General features: G+C 56.8%; 1 protein-coding gene across 3 annotated transcripts in view; it reads left to right on the top strand.

Annotated features, from left to right (window-relative positions):
• MDGA1 (MAM domain containing glycosylphosphatidylinositol anchor 1) overlaps window positions 1-23,353 on the top strand; it is a 57,467-nt gene that overhangs the window by 5,696 nt on the left and 28,418 nt on the right. For 2 of the 3 annotated variants that reach the window (XM_081296132.1, XM_081296130.1), the window contains exon 2: window positions 23,018-23,157. In XM_081296132.1, coding sequence (XP_081152258.1) covers window positions 23,018-23,157 — 140 coding nt within the window. Of the gene's footprint in view, window positions 1-8,249; window positions 8,411-23,017; window positions 23,158-23,353 lie in introns of those variants that run through there. The other variant, XM_081296131.1, reaches the window with a different exon arrangement.

Below are 23,353 nucleotides of genomic sequence, written 5' to 3'. Positions count from 1 at the left end.
TACTGAGTCCCTCCCTGAGCAAGACCCAGTTCTGGGCACTGCAGGGCTACTGAAATGAGTCGAGTGGGCCACAGGAGAATGTGGCCCCCAAAAGATCTTGATAAATGCAGGTGGCAAGGGCAGTAGGGACTGAGGGAACCAGAAAGATAAAGAGTTCACCTCAAAGACCTTGGCAAACAGAAGTAAGGGCTGCAGAGCGCGTCCCGGCTGGGAGGCATGGTGTGGCACCACATGGAGGCTAAAGACCCTGGGTGTGTGGAAGGAGGGTCTCTCATTTGGGCGAGAGCCCAAGTTGAAATGGAATCAGGGCAGTTAGACTGGAAAAGAAAGGAAACCACCACCATCACCATCATCACCATCACCACCACCACCACCACCACCATCACCACCACCATCACCACCACCATCACCACCACCACCACCATCACCACCACCATCACCACCACCATCACTACCACCATCACCACCACCACCACCACCACCACCACCATCACCACCACCACCATTACCACCACCACCACCATCACCACCACCATCACCATCACCATCACCACCATTACCACCACCACCACCATCACCACCACCATCACCATCACCATCACCACCATTACCACCACCATCACCATCACCACCATTACCACCACCACCACCATCACCATCACCATCACCACCATCACCACCACCATCACCACCACCACCACCATCACCACCATCACCACCATCACCACCACCACCACCATCACCACCACCATCACCACCACCACCACCACCACCATCACCACCACCACCACCATCACCATCACCATCACCACCATCACCATCACCATCACCACCACCACCATCACCACCACCATCACCATCACCACCATCACCACCACCACCACCACCATTACCACCACCACCACCACCATCACCACCACCACCACCACCATAATCATCACCACCACTATCATCACTGCCATCATCACCGCCACCATCATCCTGCTGACAGTTCCTACAGCCTGAGGTGGTGAGCGAACGTGGGCTCTTTCAGTCCTCACCACAACCTCTTGAGGGGTTGTTCATCAGTCCATTTTATAGATGAGCAAACTGAGGGCTCATAGAGATGGAGTCACTTGTCCAAGTGGCAGACCCAGACCTGAGCCCAGAGCTGCTGACGGCAAAGTCCATGCTTGGGGGGAAGGGTCTTGGATCCAGAGTTTGGGAGGAGCTGCTGGGCGGGTCTGCCGCAGGGAAACTGTGGATGCAAGCCATATTTTGGGTTGCAGAGCCACAGAGATGTGTGTTGGAGGAGGCCGTGCAGAAGACTGGCCAGGAGGCCTTGGGGCTGTTCAGACTGAGAGCTTGAGTCAAGGGTAGTGGCTGATAATGGACAGGGGGAGTGGGTTCAAGAACTACAGTCATTCCTTAAGGCACTTGAGATACCTAGTGAGAGGGTCAGGCCTCCCTGAGGAGGTGCCACCAAAATAGAGATCTGAAGATACCAAGAGAAGAAGCCTCATGGATGTCTCCAGGAAGTATGTTCCAGTAGGAGAATAGCTGATGCAAAGGCCCTGGGGCAGGAGCATGCCTGGCCTGTTTGAGTGGTAGTGAGGGGGCCAGAGCAGTTGGAGCAAGAGAGTGAGTGGGTGGGGAATTAGCAGGGCCAAGATGTCTGAATCCTCCCAGGCTATGTGAGGACTTTGGGCTTTATTTTAAGTGAGATGGGTGCCCCGGAAGGTTTTGAGCCAAAGAGGGACCTAAATGAACACCTTCTTAGTAGAATTCCTCTGGCTGCCACACAGAGAATGGGCTGTCGAGGGCGAGGAAGGGAGCCGGTTAGGAGCTGCTGCGATGGACCAGAAAGGAGTTTGAACAATCCCGACGCCTTAGACCCCTAGACGTGGTGGGAAAGTCTGGTGAGCTTTGGGGCCAGGAGACTGGCTCACAGTAGGAAGAGGTAGAACAAAAGCCACCAAGTCGGAGGGGTGGGGGTCAGTGATGCCGATGAGAGCCTGGACTGATCCCAGCTCTGCCCTGCGCCAGCCTCGAGGGCCGGAGAGGTCACATCTGCTTTCAGGGCTGTGGCTTCTCCTTTGGTCAGATGGGGGTGGCCCTCCTGCCGCCTGGATTTCTGGGAAGCCTCCAGGGAGCCCTGAGCACAGAGCCCCGAGCTTAGGGAGGCCTCCATAAGTACCTTCAATGACTGCGAGAGCAAGGTGAAACCCGGGATTGTGGCCCTGGGACGTCGCTGGGAGCCTGGGCAGGTCAGGTGGACGTGAGTGTCAGCTCAGGAGACAGAGGAACTGGGTTCGCACACATGGCCAGGGAAAGGGGTGGGGAGTAGGGGTCCAAGGCCAGAGCCCTGGGGCACTGACATTGAGGAGGTGGGGGAGACAGTAGGTGGCATCAGGGAGGAAAGAGGAGACAAGAGCAGGGACCCCAGAGTCAGGGGGGAGTGCATTGGAGGAAGGACTGTCTGGGGGAGGGGAGGGGAGATGGATGAGAGAAGGTCAGCGGAGGTGATCCCAGCAGCTTGGGGGGAGGCTGAGAAGGGAGGACAGAGAGTTCAAAGCCAGCCTCAGCAAAGGCTAGGTGCTCAGCAACTCAGTGAGGCCCTGTCTCTAAATAGAATACAAAATGGGGCTGGGGGTGTGGCTCAGTGGTTGAGCTCCCCTGAGTTCAATCCCTGGTAGCCCCCCCCACTCCCTCCCCCCACCAAAAAAAGAGAGGAGGTCAGCTAGGACAGGACGGGGGAGGGGGACATCAGAGTGGGGGAGGGGGCTCCTCACCCTTTCCCATGTGGGCAGGAGTCCCCTGGATCTCATGAAAATGCAGATTGCGATTCAGTGGGGCTGGGGCCAGCGCATTTCTAACCAAGTCCTGCTGCTGCCCTGGGTTTGCACGGCCTGGCCAGGGTCTGAGGAGCTCAGGCTGCCCTCAAGCTGCTTCCTGCCCAGGGCCTCAGTTTCCCTCTGGCAATCAGCTGCAGGCGCGCCCACCTCCGGGAGAGGCCTGTGAGTGACACGTAGCACTTTGTAAACTCCGAGGTGAACGTGGGACTGTCTCACAGAGCAGAGGAGGTGGCAGGCAGATGGCAGGGAACCCTGGGTGTGGGTGGCACATAGGCGCAGGCAGGACTGGCTGCGCTTTTGGGGAACCTGGCGGTCCTGGGGGGGCGGGAGGGCAGAGCCCCCAGCTCCTGCCTGGGGGTGCGGGGCTGCAGGAGTGGGCGACCTTGGTCAGGGGCCTGGCCTGGGCAGCTGGAGGGCGCTGCTTGGCTGGCTTTGAAGATGCCACCCCAGGCTCTTTTCCGGGTTTCCTTCTGCTCCCAGACACTCAGCCGAGATCCTTTGATTTTCTGGAGGACGGGAGGCCGTGCTGAGTGGCCCTCAGCCCTGGGTCTGCCGGGACCACCCGGAGAGCTTCTCCCACAACACAGCCCCCGCCCACCTCCTCATTCAGGCTCTGCAGGTGGCACCCAGGCAGCTGTGGAGGGAGCAGTGGGCACAGCTGGGCAGGCAGCAGGTGGAGTGAGTCAGGCCACAGCTCCGTCTCCCTCCCTGGGCCATCTGAGGGCAGATCTGGGTTTTCCAGGTCACTGCTCAAGTTTAGATTCCAGCCCAGCTCATCAGGACCCTGGGGCCTTTAAAAACCCACTTGTTATTGTCTAAACCCCAGGCGGAGAGTGACTCTAATGGTGTTTAACCGGAAGCCCCAGGCCAGCGAGCTCAGGGGGAAGCCCCTGTCTCTGCTTTGAACCAAGGGACTTGGTCCAAAACCTAGAGGGATTGGGAGATACCGCTGGGAGCAGGGCTTCCAAAGATTTTATTTTATTGTTTATTTAACTGGGGGTGGAACCCAGAGTGGCTCTGCCACTCAGCTCACCTGGAGCCTTTCCTTTTTTGGGGGAGTGTGTGGTGCTGGGGGTTGAACCCAGGGCCTTGTGCACGTGGCACTCCACCAGCTGAGCTAAGTCCCCAACCCTGTAGCGTTTTTTCATGTTTTGAGACAGGGTCTCTCCAAATTCTAAGACTGGCCTTGAGCTTGTGACCCTCCTGCCTGAGTCTCCTGAGTAGCTGGGATGACAGTTGTGGCTCCCATTGATTTTCTTTCTTTTTTTTTTTTTTTTTTTGGTACTGGGGATAGAACCCAGGGGCAATTAAGCACTGAGTCCCACCCCCAGCCCTTTTTATTATTTTATTTACAGACAGGGCTTCCCCGAGTTGCTTAGGCCCTCCCTGAGTTGCTTAGGGTCTCCCTGAGTTGCTGAGGCTGGCTTTGAACTCGAGATCCTCCTGCCTCAGCCTCCCAAGCCCCTGGGATTACAGGCCTGTGCCACTGCGTCTGGCTCCATTGATTTTTTTTAATAGGTCAATTCTGTTACCTTTCCGAAATGTGGCCCTTTTGTTTATTCTCTTTCCCGTCTGGTTGAGGATAAAGTGGAAATTTCAGAACTGGTGTGCGCAGTAGCAATTCAGTGTATGTCAAGCAAATATGTATGACGTGTCTCCTGCGTATCTGGAAAGGTGGTAGGTGCCGGTGGCAGAGGTGATCACAGGTGAGGGCATTGCAGGTGGCCAGGAGGATGCAGGCTTTTTCCAAGTCCTCGCTGTCCAGGTGGACACACCTCGGCTCAGGGCAAATGATTTGCTCGTTCCCTGCAGTTGGCAGGTGGTGGAACCAGGATTTGAGCTCAGCCTGCCCAGCACCAAGCCGTGCACCGAGCATTGCCCCTGTGTGAGGCTCCCAAGGACCCTGCCTGGCTAGGTTTTGTTCTCCAGATTGTGCTGTGGGGGATGAATCAGCCCTTGGGTCCAGCGTTCCCCAGGAATGACCTTCTGTTGCTAGAAGCAGAGGCCTGACGATAGAGGCTGAAACAAATGTCAGCTGCCCTCCACAGTCCAGGGGTAGGCTAGCCGGCTCCTCTCATCCCCCTTTCCTGAGGCAGCGGTTCTCAAACCTGCCCTCACATTAGAGTAATCTGGGAAGCATTAAAAAGTTGCCATGCCCAGGTTGTACCTTATGCAATTACATCGGAATGTTTAGGACAGACAATCAGATACCAGCATTTTTTTTTTTTTAAGAAAAAAATCTCCAGGTGATTTCAGGGTGTAGCAAAGTTAGGCAAATCTTGCCCGAGAGCATTTTTTTTTTTTTTCTCAAAGTCACCAAAGGGCTGCTGGGGCTCAGCCCTCAAGCCACATTCCAGGCAGGAAAAAGGGAGGAACATTTAAAAGGATGGGCATTACTAAATAAGTTGGTTTCCTTTAAAGAGCTTTCTCAGAAGCCTCCTCCAGTGACTTCTGCTCACATCTCAATGGCCATTCTTGACTGGAAGGAGACGAGAAATTGGTTTATACTTATATTTTTATTGATTGTTTTATGGCTTGAACCTGGGGACTTGTGGACAGATTTACATCCTCTTATTTTGAGACAGGATTTCACTAACTTCTGACCCTCCTGCCTCTGCCTCGAAAGAGCTGGCCTTATAGGCATGTGCCACTGTGCCCCGCTAAATAGACTTTCATATGGGACATTCTTGCTTAAGAAAAATATTGGGTTTCCTTTTCTGTTTGTTTGTTTTTTGTTTCTGTTTTGGTACCAGGGATTGGATCCAGTGGTGCTTTACCACGGAGCCCCATCCCCAGCCCTTTTTATTTTTGAGACAAAGTCTTGCTAAGTTGCTGAGGCTGGCCTTGAACTTGTGATCCTCCTTCCTCAACCTCCGAGTCACTGGGATCAGAGGTGTGTGCCGCCACGCCTGGCTGATGCCTAGTTGGTAGGAAGGAGCGACTGCCACAAACCCCCAGGCAGAGAGGGTGGCATGTCCTGAGGGGGAGGGATTTAGGGATATGAATGACGGTGGCCTCCCCCTCCTCCCATTTGGCCAGTTTGGATCAGGTGGGGGTGGGGCTCTGGCTTCCCTGAAAATGGCCAGAAAGACCACTGGGGAGACTGAGTCCTGGAATGGGGAAGTGACTTGCTGCGGTCACCCAGACGTCCACCCTCAGCTGCCTGTCACCCCCTGGTTCTGACCCTGCTCTCCCTGCACCCCACTGCTGTGCTCACTGACGTGGCACTGGGTTCCACTGACGGGCACCTCTCTCCATTGGCCAGTGTCTCCCTCAGTACTAGCAGCAGCAGAACTCTGTGGACTGGGGAAAAGCAGGGCTTTTGGGAAGTTCTTCTCATAGTCTGACTTTATTTCAACTTGCTGTAACATAACCTCTTATCAAAAAGGTTCAGGAGCTGAGGCCCCTGAGCCAAACTTGAATATCTCCTTGACCCTGAGACTTTCTCCATCTTGGCAAAGACACTTCCTCAGCTATGAGAAGGATACTGGGAGGGTAAAGCGGGAAGGAAGCAAGATTCCAGGGGCCTTCTCTATTCGGGTTGGTTCTGGTGTTCAGTGAAATGCAGGGGGGCCTTGGGGAGGTCAGCTTACCTTCTGCCAAAACGCATTAGCACCCGGGCAAGCTGGAGTCCTGTGCTGGGCGAGGCCTGGCTTCTCTCCTTTCTGGAAGACCACAGGGTCGATGCAGAGGAGGCCGAGAAGGGAGGCTGTCCGCAGGTCAGCCAGGGGAAGCTCGCCTCCCAGTGGGTTGCTCTGAGGCCCTCCTCCCGGGGGGCCCAGGGTGTTGATGGAAGGAAGAGTGGGCTCAGGGATCGAAGGTTCCCAGCAGGGTGGCTTCCGGGGCTGCTGGGTGGAGGAGGTGGAGCTGCACAGGGTACTTGTTGTGCCTGGGGGAGGTTGTGGGCATCGTGGGCTCTGATTTGTGGCCTTGTGAGGTTGAGTGCCCACCAGGGACACTCCAAAGGCACTTGGATCGTGGTCTCAGCAGCAGCCCCTGAGCTGGGAAGTGGAGTACACGGGGTTTATTTGGGAGATAAATCCAGAAAGCCTGGAGGAGGAGCAGGGAGAGAGGGGGGAGCTGAGGGAACCCCTAAAGGTGCCTGTCAAGCCAGTGACTGCCACGTCCCCTGGGGAGCTCCGGGACACTGAAACACACACTTGGGTGGCATCCGGGTGGGCGAGGCACTGGCTGGGGGCTGTTCCTGGGAGGTTAGTCCCCCACCCCCTAGGCCTTTGCACACTAGGAACATAAGCTCCAGTGGCCAGAGGTGGCCCCTGGTGGTTGAGGTGGGCAGTGGCCCTGCAGGGCTCGGGGAGGGGCGCCGACAGCCCTGTCTCCCTGGAGGAGCCTCTGAGGCCCTGTAGCAGGCCCAGGCGGCCTGGCCGGGTTCTTTCTTCCTTAGGTTTTCTGGGTTGCGCGTGTTGACCCGAATTTCCAGCTGAGAACCCTCCCCTGTGGCCACCTGTAAGCTGCTCACTTACTTCCTGCGGCCAGAGCCCCCGCCTATCGATTTCCCCAAGACTTTCCTGATAGAAGTCAGGGTCTCTGAAGGATTGAGGGGCCTCGTGGTGGCAGAAGGCAAGGCTGGGGATCAATGAGGACAGACCAGCACTCTGAGGTCCTCCGGGCATTGCCAGCCTCGCGGAATTCACAGCCAGAGTGGAGGCGGGCACAGTCTCTGGCCCTGGGAGACCAGGCCTCCTCTCTGCAGAGCCTGAGGGGGGGCGGGGGCGGGTAAGAGGAGAGTAATGAGGTCGCTGCAGCTGCCCTTTCCCTCCCCTGGGACCAAGCCTTGCCCCATGGGCCATGACGGGGCTAGTCTGCACCTCTAAATGTCCATGGGCCTTGTGAGTCCATCTCGAGTCGCACCTTCATCTGTTTATTTGTTTATTTTTGGTACCAGGGATTGACCCCAGGGTGCTTAACCACAACCACGGAGCCACATCCCCAGCCCTTTTTATATTTTATTTTGAGACAGGGTCTTGCTGAGCTGCTGAGGGCCTTGCTAAGTTGCTGAGGCTGGTTTTGAATTTGTGATCCTCCTGCCTCAGCCTCCCAAGCCGCTGGGATGACAGGCATGAGCCTGACTGCGTTCATCCTTTTGAGTATTTCTGTCTCTTCACTACCAACTGGGACCTGAGTTAATTCATTTGGTGTTTATGGAGCACCTCCTGTGTGTCAGGCACTGTTCTAGGTGCTGAGGATATGGCAGAGAGCAAGAGAGGCCATCTAGAACCAAACACAGAGTACAGAGCCAGGGCGGGGCAGGGGAATCTTCCAGCAAATCGAATCATTTGTTAAAAGAGAAACCTGAGGCCTAAAGGGGGCAAGAGGCATTTTCAGGCCACACAGCCGCAGCGGCTCAGCTGGGAATATGATCTAAGTTCCGAGGCAACGGGCTCAGAGCTTACTTGGTTCTCTCTGATAAGTTTTTCGATGCAGAAACCAGGGATCAGATGCAAAGGGGCCCACCAGCTGGTGGCGCAGTCCTGCCTACTGGCCCACACGGCCTCCTCCCTGTGCCTCTCTCCCAAGCCAGATCTGGGGCTAAGCGACTCAGGGCATGGTGCAAGGTGGGTATGGGAGCAGGCAGAAGCTTCCTCCTGATGGAACGGTTCCCTCTCCTGCCAGGGTGTCCAGAGACTGCAGCAAGCGCCCCCCACCCCATCCTGCTTGCCCCCAGCTCCTCCAGACAGCCATGGGCTCCGGCAGCGCCCACTGGCCCTTAGCCACGGAGCCACATCCCCAGCCCTGTTTATGTTTTATTTTGAAACAGAGTCTCCCTAAGTTGCTTAGGGCTTTGCTAAGTTGCTGAGGCTGGCTTTGAACTCAGATCCTCCTGCAAGAAGGATGCCCTGGTCCCTGGAGCACCGACACCCGTTGCTGGCTCCCCCCGTGCCTTCTGGGGGCCAAGGGAGCAGGACTTCAAGTCCAGCGAGGGCTGGTCGGGCTGCACCGTTCCCTTCTTCTGCTGGAGGGTGAGTGTGTGTGAGTGGGGGAGACCCTGGGCGTGACATAAACTGCTCTCACTGGGTACCTCTGTCCCTGTGGGTCTCTTTGGGGGCTTCTCAGGGTCTACCTTCATCCCACTGCCCCTCCACCCAGCTCCTGGTTGCTGTTGCCTTAGTTCCTGGGCGGGGGTGGGGCACAGGCCTGCAGCATCCTGGGGACGGGGGTGTCCATCGGTCAGTCCAGCGCTTACGTCCAGTCTAGGGGTGGCTGCCCTCCAGCCCTTGCAGGAGACCTGAAGTGGGGGGCAGGGGCAGGCCGAGACTGGCCTGGAGCTCTGGCTAATTTCCCCGGCCTCAATCGATCCCGCAGCTTCTCCTGAGTCTATTAGCAGTCGGCAAGTGAAAATATCCCCCATCGCGAGCCCTGACCTGAGACAGGGAGGAATCCATAGCAATTTGTTCAAACAGAGGAGAGCGTTTCCCTCTGATTTGTATTCCAATTTATTCCAGGCAGGAAGGGGGTCAGGGTGGGAGGGCAGATCCTGGTGTGGCCAGAGCCGGGCTTGGGCCGCCCCCTCAGCCCTCCGTGCCAGCCAGGGTGGCAGCTGGTGCTGCCATGGTTCCTGGGGGGCCAGGGGGGGTGGCCGGGGGCCGGGGGAGCCTGCCAGCCTTCCCAACAAGCTCTGCTTGGCTGGAGAGCTCAGTTGTGGATTTGGTTTTCATAAAACACAAAGCCACCCGCTCGGGCCTCTCTCCCGGGCACTGGGCCTGTGCCAGGCGTGCGCTCACCCGTTGTGCCTGTGCCAGGCTGGGGGCTGGGCCCGGGGTGGCAGTGGCCCCAGCTGGGTCCAGGTCGGGTGCTCACTCTCCTGAGGCCCTCCCTGATGGGTCCAGGTCCAGCGGGAACAGAGCTCTGGACTCCGGGGGAGGGGCACCTCTGAGAAGCTCAGGTGCCTCTTCCCGGGGCTCGCGGGGTCCTCTCCAGCAAGCCTTCTCCAGAACCCCTATAATCAGGCTGCTCCGGGTGACACTTATTAGGTACCTACTGTTTCCTGGGCACTGGGCTGGTGCTGCCAACGCGTCTCTGCAGGGTCCCGGCCTCCTCCTCTGCCTCCGTTTCCCCATCTGTGCTCCCCTCCCCTCTGTGCCCCCCCAACGCCTCGGCTCAGTTCTCACTTCTTCCTGGGGGGCTCCTGGGCATCGAGGGTCTCAGGGCTGGTGCCTCCGAAGCCCCCAAACTTCCCCTGGCCCCATCACGCCCCAGGGCCCAGGTCTCCCAGGGGTGGAGCCCTGGCAACCGGAGAGGAGGACCCTGGGGTCCTGCCCAGACCCCACGTCCAGGCCTCGACTGTCCCCTCCCCTCTGCGTCAGCCCCACTGGGGAGGGAGGAACCCGAGAAGCTCTTCACACCCAGCGAGGTGCCAGCACCTGACTCTCAGGCCCATGACACCCCGAGTCTAACTGCAGAATCACGCAGCTGACTATATCCCAGTCGGGGCTCATCACTGTGTCGCTGGGGTCGGGGCAGAGGGTGGGGTGAGTTCGAGTTCTGCCCAGGCACACGCTGGCTGTGTGGCCTGGGCAGGTTCAGGCCTGTGCCACCCAGGGGACAGGGCTCATGGTCGCGCCTTCCCCAGAGGGCTCTGGTGCAGAGGGGCGAAGGGGCGATGGGTCCTGCTCTCAGCCCAGGGCCTGCTGTTGGGAGGAGGCCCTGCTGTGACCGCCAGCCAGGGTGCGGGAAGCTGAGGCTCCCACCAGGACAGCGGCGTGGGAGGCTCTGTGAACAGGCAAGGGACACAGTATTGGGAGGAAGAGGCGATGAGATGAGGCCCCGGCTCTGGCCAGGAGAAGGCGTGGGAAGCCAGAGTGCCCCCTGCTGGCTCCGCCCTCACCCCCTCCACTGCCACCCCCTCGGCCCACTCCAGCCCTCACTGTCCTCCCAAGAGGCAGCGGCCTCCTCCTGGTCCAAAGCCTCCCTCCTCCAGAGGCCTCTGACCCGGGAGCCTCCTCACGCCCCGACTTTGCTGTCCCTGGCTGCGATGGGACTCCCATCCCACTGGCCTCCCCCGACCCAGGCCCTTCACTTTTCCCCCTGGCCTCCCGGATCTCAAGTGGCTGACCAATTGTTCAGCATTATAGTCGGATCCCACCGTGCAGGCCACTCGTGTGGGTTTTAAAATTTTAACCAAAAAAGGAGAGGAAACCCTTCACTGATGGAGGGAAGAGAGAGAGAGAGAGAGGGAGGGAGAGGGAGAATGCTTCAGCAGGAGGGCAGGTATTGCATCTCCTGTTTATAAATATACCTGATGCTAAGAGAAAATATATTCCCAAAGTTCCTAAACTGATTCTTGGAAAAAAATTGTTCTTCCCTTTCCAGGATCCAACATATTCTCCCTCCCGGGGGCGTCTCTATTTGAAGGGACACAGAAAGAGAATGAAAACAACTAATGTTCACCAGCGTTAGGGACACCCAGGGCAGGGAGGGATTGAGAACAACAGAGGTGGGCACAGGTGGGCTGTCTGAAGTGGGGTGGTCAAGGGGAGGCAGAAGAAAGAGAGGGGACAAGCTCTGGAGAGCTGGAGGAGAGACGTGTCCAGGCAGGAGAGCTGCCAGTGCAAAGGCCCTGAGGTAGGCTTGGCCTGCTTAAAGGAGGGCAAAGAGCAGTGTGGTTGGAGTGGGAGGGCAGCAGAGGGCAGAGGCAGGACAGGCTATTTATTTTATTTTTTAGTTGTCGTTGGACACAATTCCTTTATTTTATTTATTTATTTTTATGTGGTGCTGAGGATCAAGCCCAGCGCCTTGCATGGGCCAAGCAAGTGTGTGCTCTACCGTTGAGCTGCAACCCCAGCACCCGCCCGCCCCCCCCCCACCCCCCCACCGACAGGCTAGTTAAAAAGTGTCGGTGTTGACTCCAAGTCAGACAGGAGCCACAGCATGGTTTTGTGCCCAGGAGAGGAGGACCAGACCTGGTGTTGGGATCCTTCTGCCTCTGCCGGTCAGGTGGCACCAGGCCAGGCAGGAAGCAGGGTAGGATTCTCAAGAGCTGCAGGAGGTGACCAAGATAGGGTGGCCTTGCAGCGGGGGGACTGGGGCTCAGTCCTGAAGGTAAAACTGACAGGCCTCGCTGGAAAAGAGGACATGGGGTGTGGGAGGGTGGCTCTCAGGGACTTAGGGGGCAGGAAGGCCGGTTGCTGGCGGTCAACAGATGGAGGGGAGCATAAAGCTAATCAGGGTCTTACGTTTCTGCTGCCTGGGTTTGAAACCTCAGAGCTACCCTCCTGCAGCCCCTGGGTTGGGTTGAAGGCCTGTGGGACCCTGCGGGACCCGTGGACCTCCATCTGCAGAGCAGCCTTAAGAAGATTCTGGCCACCAGGTTGCCGCACCCCCAGGCCCACCCCACAGCTGGTGGGGTGCTTCCCGGAGCTGTAGCTGGGCTTGGGAACCCATAGTCACCTGGGCCAGGGGGATTGGAGTGACGCTGGCCGTGGGGAGACCCCCCATGAAATGCTGTCTGTCCCGTCCTCTTCCATCCTGGGTCAAAGTCCCCGCCTGGTCCCAACTGCAAGATTCATTTTGCCTTCAGGGTGCATGTTGTTATTATTATCCACTTAAACAACTTCATGGGAAAAAATCAACCTGAGGGCCCCAAATGTTGACCATTCACCCTTAGCCCCCGGCCCGGGGCCCATGTATTTTTACATGGCAGTGAGCAGGGGTTCTTTCTGCTCCCAGGGCTGGCTTTATCTCCCACCATGTCTCCGCCCATTGACCGAGTCCTCAGACCTGTCACTTTAATGGCCACGGGATACCCCTTCACGGGTGTTTGGGCCACCATTCCTCCGTGGCTGGGCATCTGGGTAGGGGCAGTTCCCTTTCATTTAAATACCTTGGTGGCAAGTATCCTGGTGTGAGTGACTTTTCTTTTAAATTATTTCCTTGGGGCCGATTCCCCAAAGTGACCTTGCGATGGGGCTGTTTTACGGTCCTCATTTTGCGCTGCTGGGTGGTGCCCCCAGGAGTGTGAGCGGGCTTGGCACCCAGCCCAGCCATAGGGCGTTGATTGTATGTTTGCACTGTTTCAGGGGAGTGTGGTGATTCACTTTTTTTACCTTTTTTTTTTTTTTTTTTGGTACTGGGGATGAACTCAGGGGCACTCGACCACTGAGCCCCAGCCCCAGCCCTATTTTGTATTTTATTTAGAGACAGGGTCTCGCTGAGTTGCTTAGGGCCTCCCTAAATTGCTGAGGCTGGCTTTGAACTCAAGATCCTCCTGTCTCAGCCTTCAGAGCTGCTGGGATGACAGGTGTGTGCCACCATGCCTGGTGGTGATTCACTTTTTAATGTCTAATTTTCACTTCCTGAAGCCACAACTGTGTCTTTCAGCACCTAATGAGATGACCTGATCTGAGAAGAACTGGATGGTTTATGGGACACTTTCTTACATGTCCTCCCACCCAAGAGGACATGGTGAGCCTACTATCATTGGCCTCCGTGTTATATGGGGAAATGGGGCTTAGTCAAGTCCACAGCTAGAGTGGAGCCTCCGCTGCATAGAAAAGACTCCCACCCACCTACCAACATCCTGCTCCTCTTTTTTAAATACTTAAATTTGTTCTTTTTAGATTTACATGACAGTTGAATGTATGTTGACACATTACACACACATGGAGGTAACTGCCCATTCTTGTAGCTGTACGTGATGTGGAGTGACACATATGAACACAGAAAGGTTACATCCCAGTCATTCTCCTGTCTTTCTCATCTCCATCCTCCCCCTTTTCCCCTGACTCTGCCCTGTGAACCTCACCTCCTCCCTTCCCAATGCTTACTGTGAGTCAGCATCCCACGTATCAGAGAGAACATTCGGCCTTTGGTTTTTTGGGACTGGCTTATTTCACTTAGCATGAGAGTCCCCAGTTCCATCCATTTACCAGCAAATGCCATAATTTCATTCTTCTTTATGGCTGAGTAATAGGCCATTGTGTATTTGTACCACATTTTCTTTATCCACTCACTGTTGAAGGACACCTGGGTTAGTTCCATAGCTTAGCTGTTGTGAATTGAACTGCTGTGAACACTGACACCATCCGGTTCTTATCCGAGGGCTCGAGGTCCCCTCATGCCCACATTTACCCCAGTCTAGGGCCCAGAACACATCGTCCCCCCATGGAGGCCTGAGCCTGGAACCTGGCGTGGGCCTCAACTCCATTGGGCTTAAGCACAATCACTTTGCTGCCCTGGGCTTGGGGTTGTGGCCGGGGGCTTCAGGGACTCCTGGCTTCAGTAAAGCCACTGCTCCCTCACTTTCTGGCCCAGGACTGGCCCAGGCTGTGCACTTGAGGCTGAGGGGTCCTAGGGCAGGGTCACTCCTGGGGCTGTCAGGCTCCACTTTGGACTGGGTGGACCTTCTTGGTTCAGACGCACCCTGAGGTTGGAGCCTGGCTGTTCCTCTCTCTGTCTGCAGGTCTGGAGTGGCGCTGGGCAGCTTGCACTGTGCCCATCGGCACCCCGTTCTCAGGGTGTGGAGCACACAATAGGGAGCCCTCTTGTACCCATTTTACAGTCAGGAAACTGAGGATCCAGACTAAAGGGTAAATGATTTGCCCCAGGTTACACAGCAATGGCTGCCTGGAGGAGCACCCTGCACTAGTGCCTGTCACCTGCAGTCCCGAGCCTCCCGCTCATCCTTGGCTCATCCCAGCCCAGCCGCCGCGGATTCTATCATTTTAATGTATTTGCACAGGCTCAGATTTATATTTGTCCAGAGGCCACACAGTGATGGAGAGGCTGCTGGGGTGGTGGCCTGGACCCAGGCGAGACAATTTTAGGAGTGTCCCTGTCTATGGGCCCTGCATCCCTGGGTTCAGGTCCTGGGTTCCTGCCCTAATGGGTGGTGGCCTCTCTGTCCCAATGTCAACTTTCCTTCCAGTGATTTCCACCTCATGTTCTGGCTCCGGGGACTCTACACTTCGGGCGTCTCTCCAAAGAAGGCTTCGTTTCCAACACTATCCTCTTGTTGGACTTTGAACAGGTTCCCAAAGGGACCTGGGCTCTATTATCAAGTGGAAGTGGGACTGGAACTTGCTGTGCCCCACCAGGCGCTCAGCAGAGTGTCCTGCACCCCACCTGCCGCACCTTGTTCACTCCTACAGCAACCTGGGAGTCGTTCCCAGCAGGCTATCCCGTCTGGCAGCTGAAGGAGGTGGAACAGCTCGCCAAAGGCCCCGGGGCCCTTCAGCAAGAGGCAGTGTCCTCCCTCCTGCCCCCTCGCCACACCCCCCAGCTGCCCTCCGTCTTCCAGGCACAGCCTTCCATCTGCCTTTCTGCTCGCTCCCGGGTGAGCGTCCCCTCTGTACTGCCTACAGCTGCCATTGTCCCCCCATTGAGAGTTTTGATCCTAGTGTCCCCCGACCGCCAGAGAGAAAGTCCCTTTATACTTTTCCTCAGGGGACCTCCAAGCCCTCATTTAAGGGCTTTCCTGGTGGCCTGTCTGGACACCCCAGGCTCCAAAGCCGGCGTGCAGATTAGCCTGGGCTGACCCTCTGAGATCCTGAGCCTCACCTGGCACCTCTGTCCCTGGGTGTTCTCGGCTGAGGCCAGGGGTGGGCGTGGCCACCACTTCCAGCCTAGCAGGGCTGTTAAGGTGCTGGCTGCTTCCAGAAGCTTCGGGCTCTGCAGCCATCAGCTCTGCAGACAGAACCAGGCCTTGCGAGCAGCAGCCGGCGGCCCCTGACGGTGCGAGCGGAGCTGGTTTTTGTGCTTGGTGATGGCACCGGGCGACAGCCTGCGCACTGATCCTTTCATCTGTGGCTGCTTGCCACGCTCGGTGACAGCGCCCTGGTGCCCAGAGGTCAGAGACACATGTACTTGGGTTGCGGACGGATTTTTTTTTTTTCTTTTTTGCAGCCAAAAGGGAGGTCGGCTGCATATGGGTTTGGTTTGATCAGCAAAAAAAGTCCTTGTCGCACCGTGGGGACGTGGGGACGGTAGCGTGGTCTGCAGCAGGGAGGGCGGAGGCTGCTCATGGAGGATGGCTGTGTCTCCTCAGCTCTGCGTCCTGGCACCGGGGGCAGGAGATTTCGCATAATAGGTGCTCAGGAAATGGTAGAGAACAAATCAGTGAATCAATGGCAGATTAAGAGGTGATTGTGTGAGCCCCTGAAGGCCCGGGAAGGCAGGAAGGCAAAGAGTGGCCTGGTCATGGGTCTGACCACCTGAAAGTGACCAACCAGAGGCCAAAAGTGGCTGCTCCTGCCACCAAGGTGACCTGCACAGGGCGAGTCCGGAGGAGAGGGTGTGGGCCCTCCACACACAGGCCAGAAGCCTCCCCAGACCTGAGGGCTCCTGAGAAGTCCCTGGCCCACTCCTGGCAGGAGACAGAACAGTGTCAGGCAGGCAGCTCTGGGCATCTGGGCTGCACAAAGGGCAGAGTGACCCTCTGCAGAGAGCCCAGGAGGGCAGGCTAACTTCCCCCAGGGGCCCAGGATCCAGGGCCTGTGGGCCGCAGGAGAGGCTGGAGCCTCGCTTCTGGCAGGAGGCCCAGGCCCGAGCAGGCCCAGGGCCTGCCTGGGAAAGCCTCCTCCGAAGCCCCCGGCCGCCATTCTCTGAGCAGCTAATTAAAACAGAAAAAGCCTGTTAATATTTCAGCACTGTTAACTCCGCTAAATTATTAAGTGTCCATTTGCATTACACGCATAAAAGGATCGATCAACATGTGCGTACCAGAGCTGGGAGGGTAGGAGGTGTCCCTGTGAGGGACGGTGGATGCTGCCAGGGACTGGCCCCAGGTGGAGATGTGGCCTGAGCCCTGAGCCCTCTGTCCTCAGCATTGGGTGGGGCACTGGGCACATGCAGATGCACGGGGCGGGTTAGTGTGGAAGGTGGGGAGTGAGATGGACTCCATCCCGGGGGTGTCCTAGGACAGCTTCCTTAGCCTCGCGGAGCCACAGCTTCTCCTCTGAAAAATGGAATCAATACCAGGCTCGTTATGGGCGATAATGAGATATAGGTACAAAGTGCTCAGTCCAATGCTGGAACAGAGTAAATGCTCAGTAAACAGTAGTAGTTATGGCCATTGTCATATTATGGGACTGGGGTATGGGTGACCAGCGACAGCCCAGGTTTCTGGCTCACAGTGACCCCCTCTGCCTCTCAGTAGGCCATTTTGGTTTGGTGCTGGGGACCGAACCCAGGACCTCACACAGGCCAAGCCCGTGCTACATTCCAAGCCACAGCCGGCCCTTCAGAGGGGCTGTATAGGTTTCATTCTCATCCAGCTCTTCTAGACTACGCCCCCTTGGCACAGGGCCTGAGTGCCACAGCCCCCTGTAACCTGGGCAGCAGGGTTGGCAGGTTTGTTGAATGACTATCTAATGGAAGCCAGGACCAAGACACAGACCCCGGTTCTGTACTGCCTGGCCCAGAACATGATCGACACATGGGGAGGTGGTTGGGGTGTCGGCACCTGCTCTGCCCTCTGTGGGCGGGAGGAACCAGCTCAGCTGGTCTCGCCTGTGTGCATCCTGAGGGTCCCTGCTCTGGGCCTGTGGGTGTGGGCAGACCCCACCCCGCTCACATATTTGGGGTACATACATGTCCGGAGGGGAAGGAGTGAGCTGATAGGTCAGAGGCACCCTGCCTTGGCTGTTTTCGCTATGACACTGCCCCACGGTGACATCTTTCTTGCCACTTAGCAAGAAGGATGTCCCACAGAAGGAACAGGTTATACAACCCCAAATTAGTTTTTGTTTTTTGGCGTTATTTTTGATTCAAGGGATTGAACCCACGGGTGCTTAACCACTGAGCTACATCCTCAGCCCTTTTTATGTTTTATTAGAGGCAGGGTCTCACTGAGTTGCTTAGGGCCTCACTGGTGTTGAACTGACGGTCCTCCTGCCTCAGCCTCCTGAGCTGCTGGGATTACAGGTGTGCACCACAGTGCCTGGCCCAAAGTAGTTTTGTAGGAAGCCTTAGATCTGCATCTTTTCACCTGTTTTCCCTCTGTCTCTCTAGATGTTAAGAGGTATTCTGTGAAGACAGGGTTTATGGTCAAACAAACAAACAAAAAAACAAATTTGGAAATCATTGGATGGATAAAACTGAGTTCTTTAGGTGTGTTTACTGCAGGATTTATCAGAGCCTTTAACTATAAAGTCTCTCTGGCAGAGAGAGAAAGACAGACAGACAGATAGGCAGACAACATTTAGCATCTTTATTTAGCAGTGAAAATCTTCTGCTATGGGTTATCAAGGAATGCTGTAGGGGACACACTTTTCTCTTTCCGTGGAAGTTTGTCCACACAGCTCAGGAGAGCGGGGTAGCAAAGTCTCACAGACCAGAGGCAGGGGAATATACCTGGTTCCAAAGTCCCATTCAATTTTCTCTCCTCCAATGTGTGGGCAGAGATCAAATCCAACCTTGCCTTGAAATTCCTGGGGAGCTTCTTCCAGATTCAAACCCTGGGCACCCACCATGAGCCAGGGCCTGGGAATCTGCATTTTAACAGCTCCCTGGGGTCAGGGGACTGGGGCAGTCAGCAGAGCCCCAGGCTTCAAGGTGGAAGGGCTGGGTTCAAGTTCAGCTCTGTTATGGCCACCGTGAGTGACTTGGACAGGGTCTTTCCTCAATATCACTGGCCCTTTATGCCCCTCAAACCTGAAGGAGGAGCTTGGGAATGTGCAGGAGACCCCAGGACCCTGCCGCCCTGCAGCATCTGCGGCAGACAAGGCACTGGACTGCCGGGGAGGGCGGGCTCTGGTAGGGAGCTCGGGTTCATCCAGAGAATGATGGGGCTGATCCTGGGCTGCTGTCTCAACTCTGTTCTGGAAAGTTCACACGAGTTTACTTCTGTGTTCTTCCTGACAGCCCCCGAGAAATGGGGAAACTTGGGGTGTGTTTACTGCAGGACTTATCAGAGCCTTTAACAATATCCTCTGTGGGCCGAGTCTGTCTGCAGAGAGAACATTTGACATCTTTATTTTGCAGTGAAAATCTTCTGCAGTGGGTCAGCAGGGAATGTTTTAGGGTACCTCTTTAAGGCAGAAGCAACTTGCTGAAAGCCACACTTAAGTGTGAAAGAGGGGGGCTGCTCAGGAGAGGGCTTCGCTGCTCCCCTGCCCATTTTTCAGCCCCTCCGAAGCTCTCCTTGCCCTCAGCATGGACTTTGAGCGTATTCAAAACCATCCCTACAGTCCAAAGCCCGCTCTGAGCATCTCCACCCTGGGATGGAAGGAGGCCGCGGCAGGCCGCCTCCTGTCCCCATCTCTTGCTCCTTCTTAACCCCCTCGGGGGCTGTCACTTAGGAAGGAACACAGACTGTTTGGCCCAGTGTTCTACACAGATTGCATTAAACCCCCACACCAGCCCTGGGAGAAGCCACGATTGTTCTCAGTTTACAAATGAAGAGGCTGAGGCTCAGAGAGGTTAAGGACCTTGCCCAGTGCCATCCAGCTAGTGGGTCCCAGCGCTGGAAATGAGTCCTGGGTTCTCTGCCTCCAGAACTCTTCTACTTTTCTAAAGCAGGCTTGGCTCTCCGCTGTTTCTTGCCACATCCTCCCGTTTTAGCGTTGTCATCGCGCTCTCTGAAACCCTCCCTTGGTCTCTCCAGCGATGTCTTTTGAGCACGGTCCTCCTGTGCTTCTCACGACCGCGTCTGGGCGCCCAGAGCAGCGTGCAACGCCGCCGGCCCCGAAGCATTTGTTGTTTGACAGACTGAATGAGGGATCATCCTGTCACCGTGCGTCACGACCCGGGCGTCGCCTTTTGAATCCAAGGCTGCTTTAGGCAGAGGCTCCCCGGGGGGCGTGCGGCTGCGGCTGGGGGAGGCCGGGGCTGAGCGGGGCGGGGGGAGGCGACCACCCACGGGAGCCCCGGGACCCGACTGGGCAGCAGGGACGCCGCGGCCAACAGCCCTGCTGTTTGGCACCAGGGGGCTCCTCTCTGGGGAAGGGGAAGCGGGTGCCCAGGGGTCTCCCGGGGTCTCCCTGGTGAATGTCGTGGGCAGCGGGTGGCAGGGGTGTGTTAATCAAGGTTTAGCTGACCTTCCAGGGCGGTGTCCACCATCCCCACAACCAGCTTCACTCCAGGCGGGACCCCACCTTCTCCCAGGAGGTCCCCGTGCCCTCCCCAGCACGGCTACCCACCCACCCAGGGCAGCCCTCTCAACCCCCTGTCACCCAGGGCTCACTGTTCCACGGGCTCAGGGTGTGGCTGGGTGGTAGAGCTCAGCCCACTGTGTGAGGCCCTCCCTGGCTCGTCCCCTGGGTCCCCTCCCCTGGGTCCCCTCCCCTGGGCTCCATCCCCAGCAATGTGCAGAACATCAGTTTTCCTGATTTGGATTTTGAATAAATGAAATGATACACGATGGAGCTCCTGGTCTGGGTTCTTTAAAGGGTGGTGTCCATGGGGCCAAGTCGGCTCTATCCAAAGTTCGTTTTTTCCACTTATGATGGTTTTCGGTCCATTGTACCAAGCTTCCAGAGATCCTTTACTCAGACTACTATTTAAAAAATATATATATGTGTGTGTGTGTGTGTGTGTGTGTGTGTGTGTCCATCCTTAGTTGTAGATGGAACAATACCTTTATTTTGTTTATTTAGTTTTATGTGATGCTGGGGTTCGAACCCAGGGTCTCACATGCTAGGCAAGCACTCCACACTGAGCCTCAACTCCAGCCCCACACTCAGACTGTTCTTTTATTTATTTTCTGGCACTGGGGATTGAACCCAGGGGCATGCAACCACTGAGCCCCCTCCCCAGCCCTTCTTTGTATTTTATTTAGAGACAGGGTCTGACTGAGTTGCTTAGGGCCTTACTGGTTTCTGAGGCTGGCTTTGAACTCCTGATCCTCCTGCCTCAGCCTCCCGAGCTGCTGGGATGACAGGCATGTGCCACAGTGACCAGCTACTCACACTATTCTGGATGGCCAATGGGTTGCTTCTGGTTTCAGGTATTATGAGTAAAGAGCCATGAATATTCCTGTACCGTCATGTGGTTGTCATAAGTGCTATTTCCATTGGGAACATCCCCAGGGGTGGCCTTGTGCCTCCTGGGGCACATGCTTCTTTAGCTGGTGGAGGGATGGCCCAAATCTCTTCCCAAGTGGCTCTACCACCAGTCTTAAAGTTACTGTCCTCAGGGCTGGGGAGTATAGCTCAGCTGGTAGAGTGCTTGCCTCACACGCACAAGGCCCTGGGTTCAATCCCCAGCACCACAAAAAAAGAAAAAATAAATAAAAAGCTACTGTCCTCAGAGGGAGTCGGGTCATCTTAACAGTGTCCCCCACGATGCCCACTTAGGGCCCCATCTGTAGCGAGGACACCCACCTGTCAGGTGACCAGAGGCCCCGTGTGTCCTGGCCAGGTCCCGACTTCCCCATCTGCTGGCTGTGCCCTGGGACAGTCCAGCGCTCCAGCTCCTCTTCAGTGTCCCTTATTGTCACCAAGGTTTCTGTCGCGACAACACAGCCCTGCTATGAGCTGGCCACAGAGCCCAGGGTTGCAGCCCATCTTCCCCAGGAGCCTGTCCAGTGCGTGTCCTCCTGTGGAGAGGCACCCAGCTCTGGCGGCGACCACGGGTCTCCAGGGCTCATCAGCAACCCGTGTGCCCTTCACCTTTTGGCAGGTTGTTCCCTGATGAGATTTCCTGGGGACCTTGGCCACAGATGGCTACCTCCCCACGTATAGTGACGTTTATGCATTTTCATAGCAAAGGGTGACCGTGTTAGGCTCAGTCCCCAGAGTCCAGTGCGTATCTTATATAGGATCTATGCACCAATTCCAAAATTCATAGAAAATGCAATTTGGAAGAGACCTCAGATGGTCTCGTCCACTTCCCTCCTGTAGGTGGGGGATCAGGCTCAGAGAGGTGGCTTGAGTTGTCCAAGGTCACACAGCTTGTTTCCTGACGAGCAGCCTGGGATTGATTCCTCCAGGTCTGCCAGGCAGGCAGGATGGTCACCTGGATGCTCAGGCTCTGGGTGGGCCCCACCACCACTCTTAGCAGAGCCTGCTGCGGTTCAGCATGGTTTAGCAGGGCCTGCGTCCCTCCCAGCTGGGGCCCCACGTCCTTCGACATGTGCCAGGCTGCATCTGTGACGGCCTCTGTGATTAGTTCACGTCTGTCCCCTTGGCATGGTGGACGGTCCTGCTGTGGCATCGGCAGGACCCATTACAATCTCCAAGCACCTTTTGTTTATCCTCCGCCTCCAGCTCTGTGGGTGCCTAGGGTTGGGAGCACCTGTCCCCTTCAGAGGACGAAGGTCCACAGCTCACTAGAGGCTTCCCCTGGTGATGCAGGGTGTGGACTCCGTCCACTCAACCAGCACTCAGCCTTCGTGGTCTCTGAAGCCCCAAGCTGCCTCTCCCATGGAGCCTCAGTGTCCTTCTCAGGGGGCCTCCTCTCTCCCCTCCTGCCTCCTGGTGGCCTTGCAAGTTCATCCACCAACACTCACTGGGTGCCTGCTACGCTGGGGATCCCGAGATGCGGCTTAGACTGGCAGCCTGAGCACAAGGGTCCTGAATCTGAGGCACCCACGTTCTGCTCTGTCGTTGTGCCTGGGGGTGCAGTCCTGGAAGCCTGCGTGGAGGAAGTGACGTTTTATGTGCAGGTTTTTTCTTTTGGGTGCTGTCGTACTTCCTCGTGGTCCTCGAGCCGGTGTTAGGTCCCCACCTCTGTTCTTCCCACTCCCCACTGTGGGCAGGCAGCTGGGAAGCGGGAGTCCTCTGCCTCCTTCCCAGAGCCCGGGCACCTGTGGCTGGGGGACAGTGTGGCGAGATGCTGAGGGAGGGGCTGTGACCATGGCACTTCAGTCATTACCCTGCTGACCCCTCGCCGTCTCCTAGGCTTGGTCCCCCTGCCCTGAACTCGGGACAGAGAGGCCATGGGGAGCCACAGTCCTTCCAGAGCCCAGGCTCAGGAACCAGGAGGGAACCCATCAGGATCCTGGGTCACTGGGTCACGCTCTCTAAAGCAGATCCAGGTGGCTGGGCTGGTGGGGACTGTTCGGTTTGGGTGAATGTGATTGGCTGAGGAAATGCTTTTGGGAGAGGCTGGGGGAAATGCTTTTGGGAGAGGCTGGGGGATGAGGGAAGCCGCCAGCCCGTCCCCACGGGGCCCTCTGTGGAATGGCCCGGGAGGTGGAGGCTGGCCTCTCCCCCGGCCTCTCAGGAGGTAGCTCCGGCCCTCTGGCCTCGGTGTCTTAGCTAAACCTGCTGCACCCTCTCTTGCAGCTCCAGCCCAGGCCCAGATCGTGCACGCGGGCCAGGCGTGTGTGGTGAAGGAGGACAACGTCAGCGAGCGCGTCTACACCATCCGGGAGGGGGACACCCTCGTGCTGCAGTGCCTGGTCACCGGGCACCCCCGGCCCCAGGTGAGCCCCACCTTGCAGGCTGTCGGAGGCAGACCAGGTGCCAAGCACCAGCCAGTGAGCTCCTTTCCCCAGCGTTTTCTCTTGGAATCCTCAAGGCCATGCTGTGAGGAAGCCCCGAATGGCCCCAGCTAAGGGAATTGAGGCTCAGAGAGGTTGGGTAAACTCCCCAGGTCACCCAGCTCCGGTGAGGCTGGAG

This window comes from Spermophilus citellus (assembly GCF_964194105.1).
Source record: "Spermophilus citellus genome assembly, chromosome: 5".
In the NCBI taxonomy this organism is placed as follows: Eukaryota; Metazoa; Chordata; class Mammalia; order Rodentia; family Sciuridae; genus Spermophilus; species Spermophilus citellus.
This window is presented reverse-complemented; position numbering and strand designations above follow the sequence as displayed.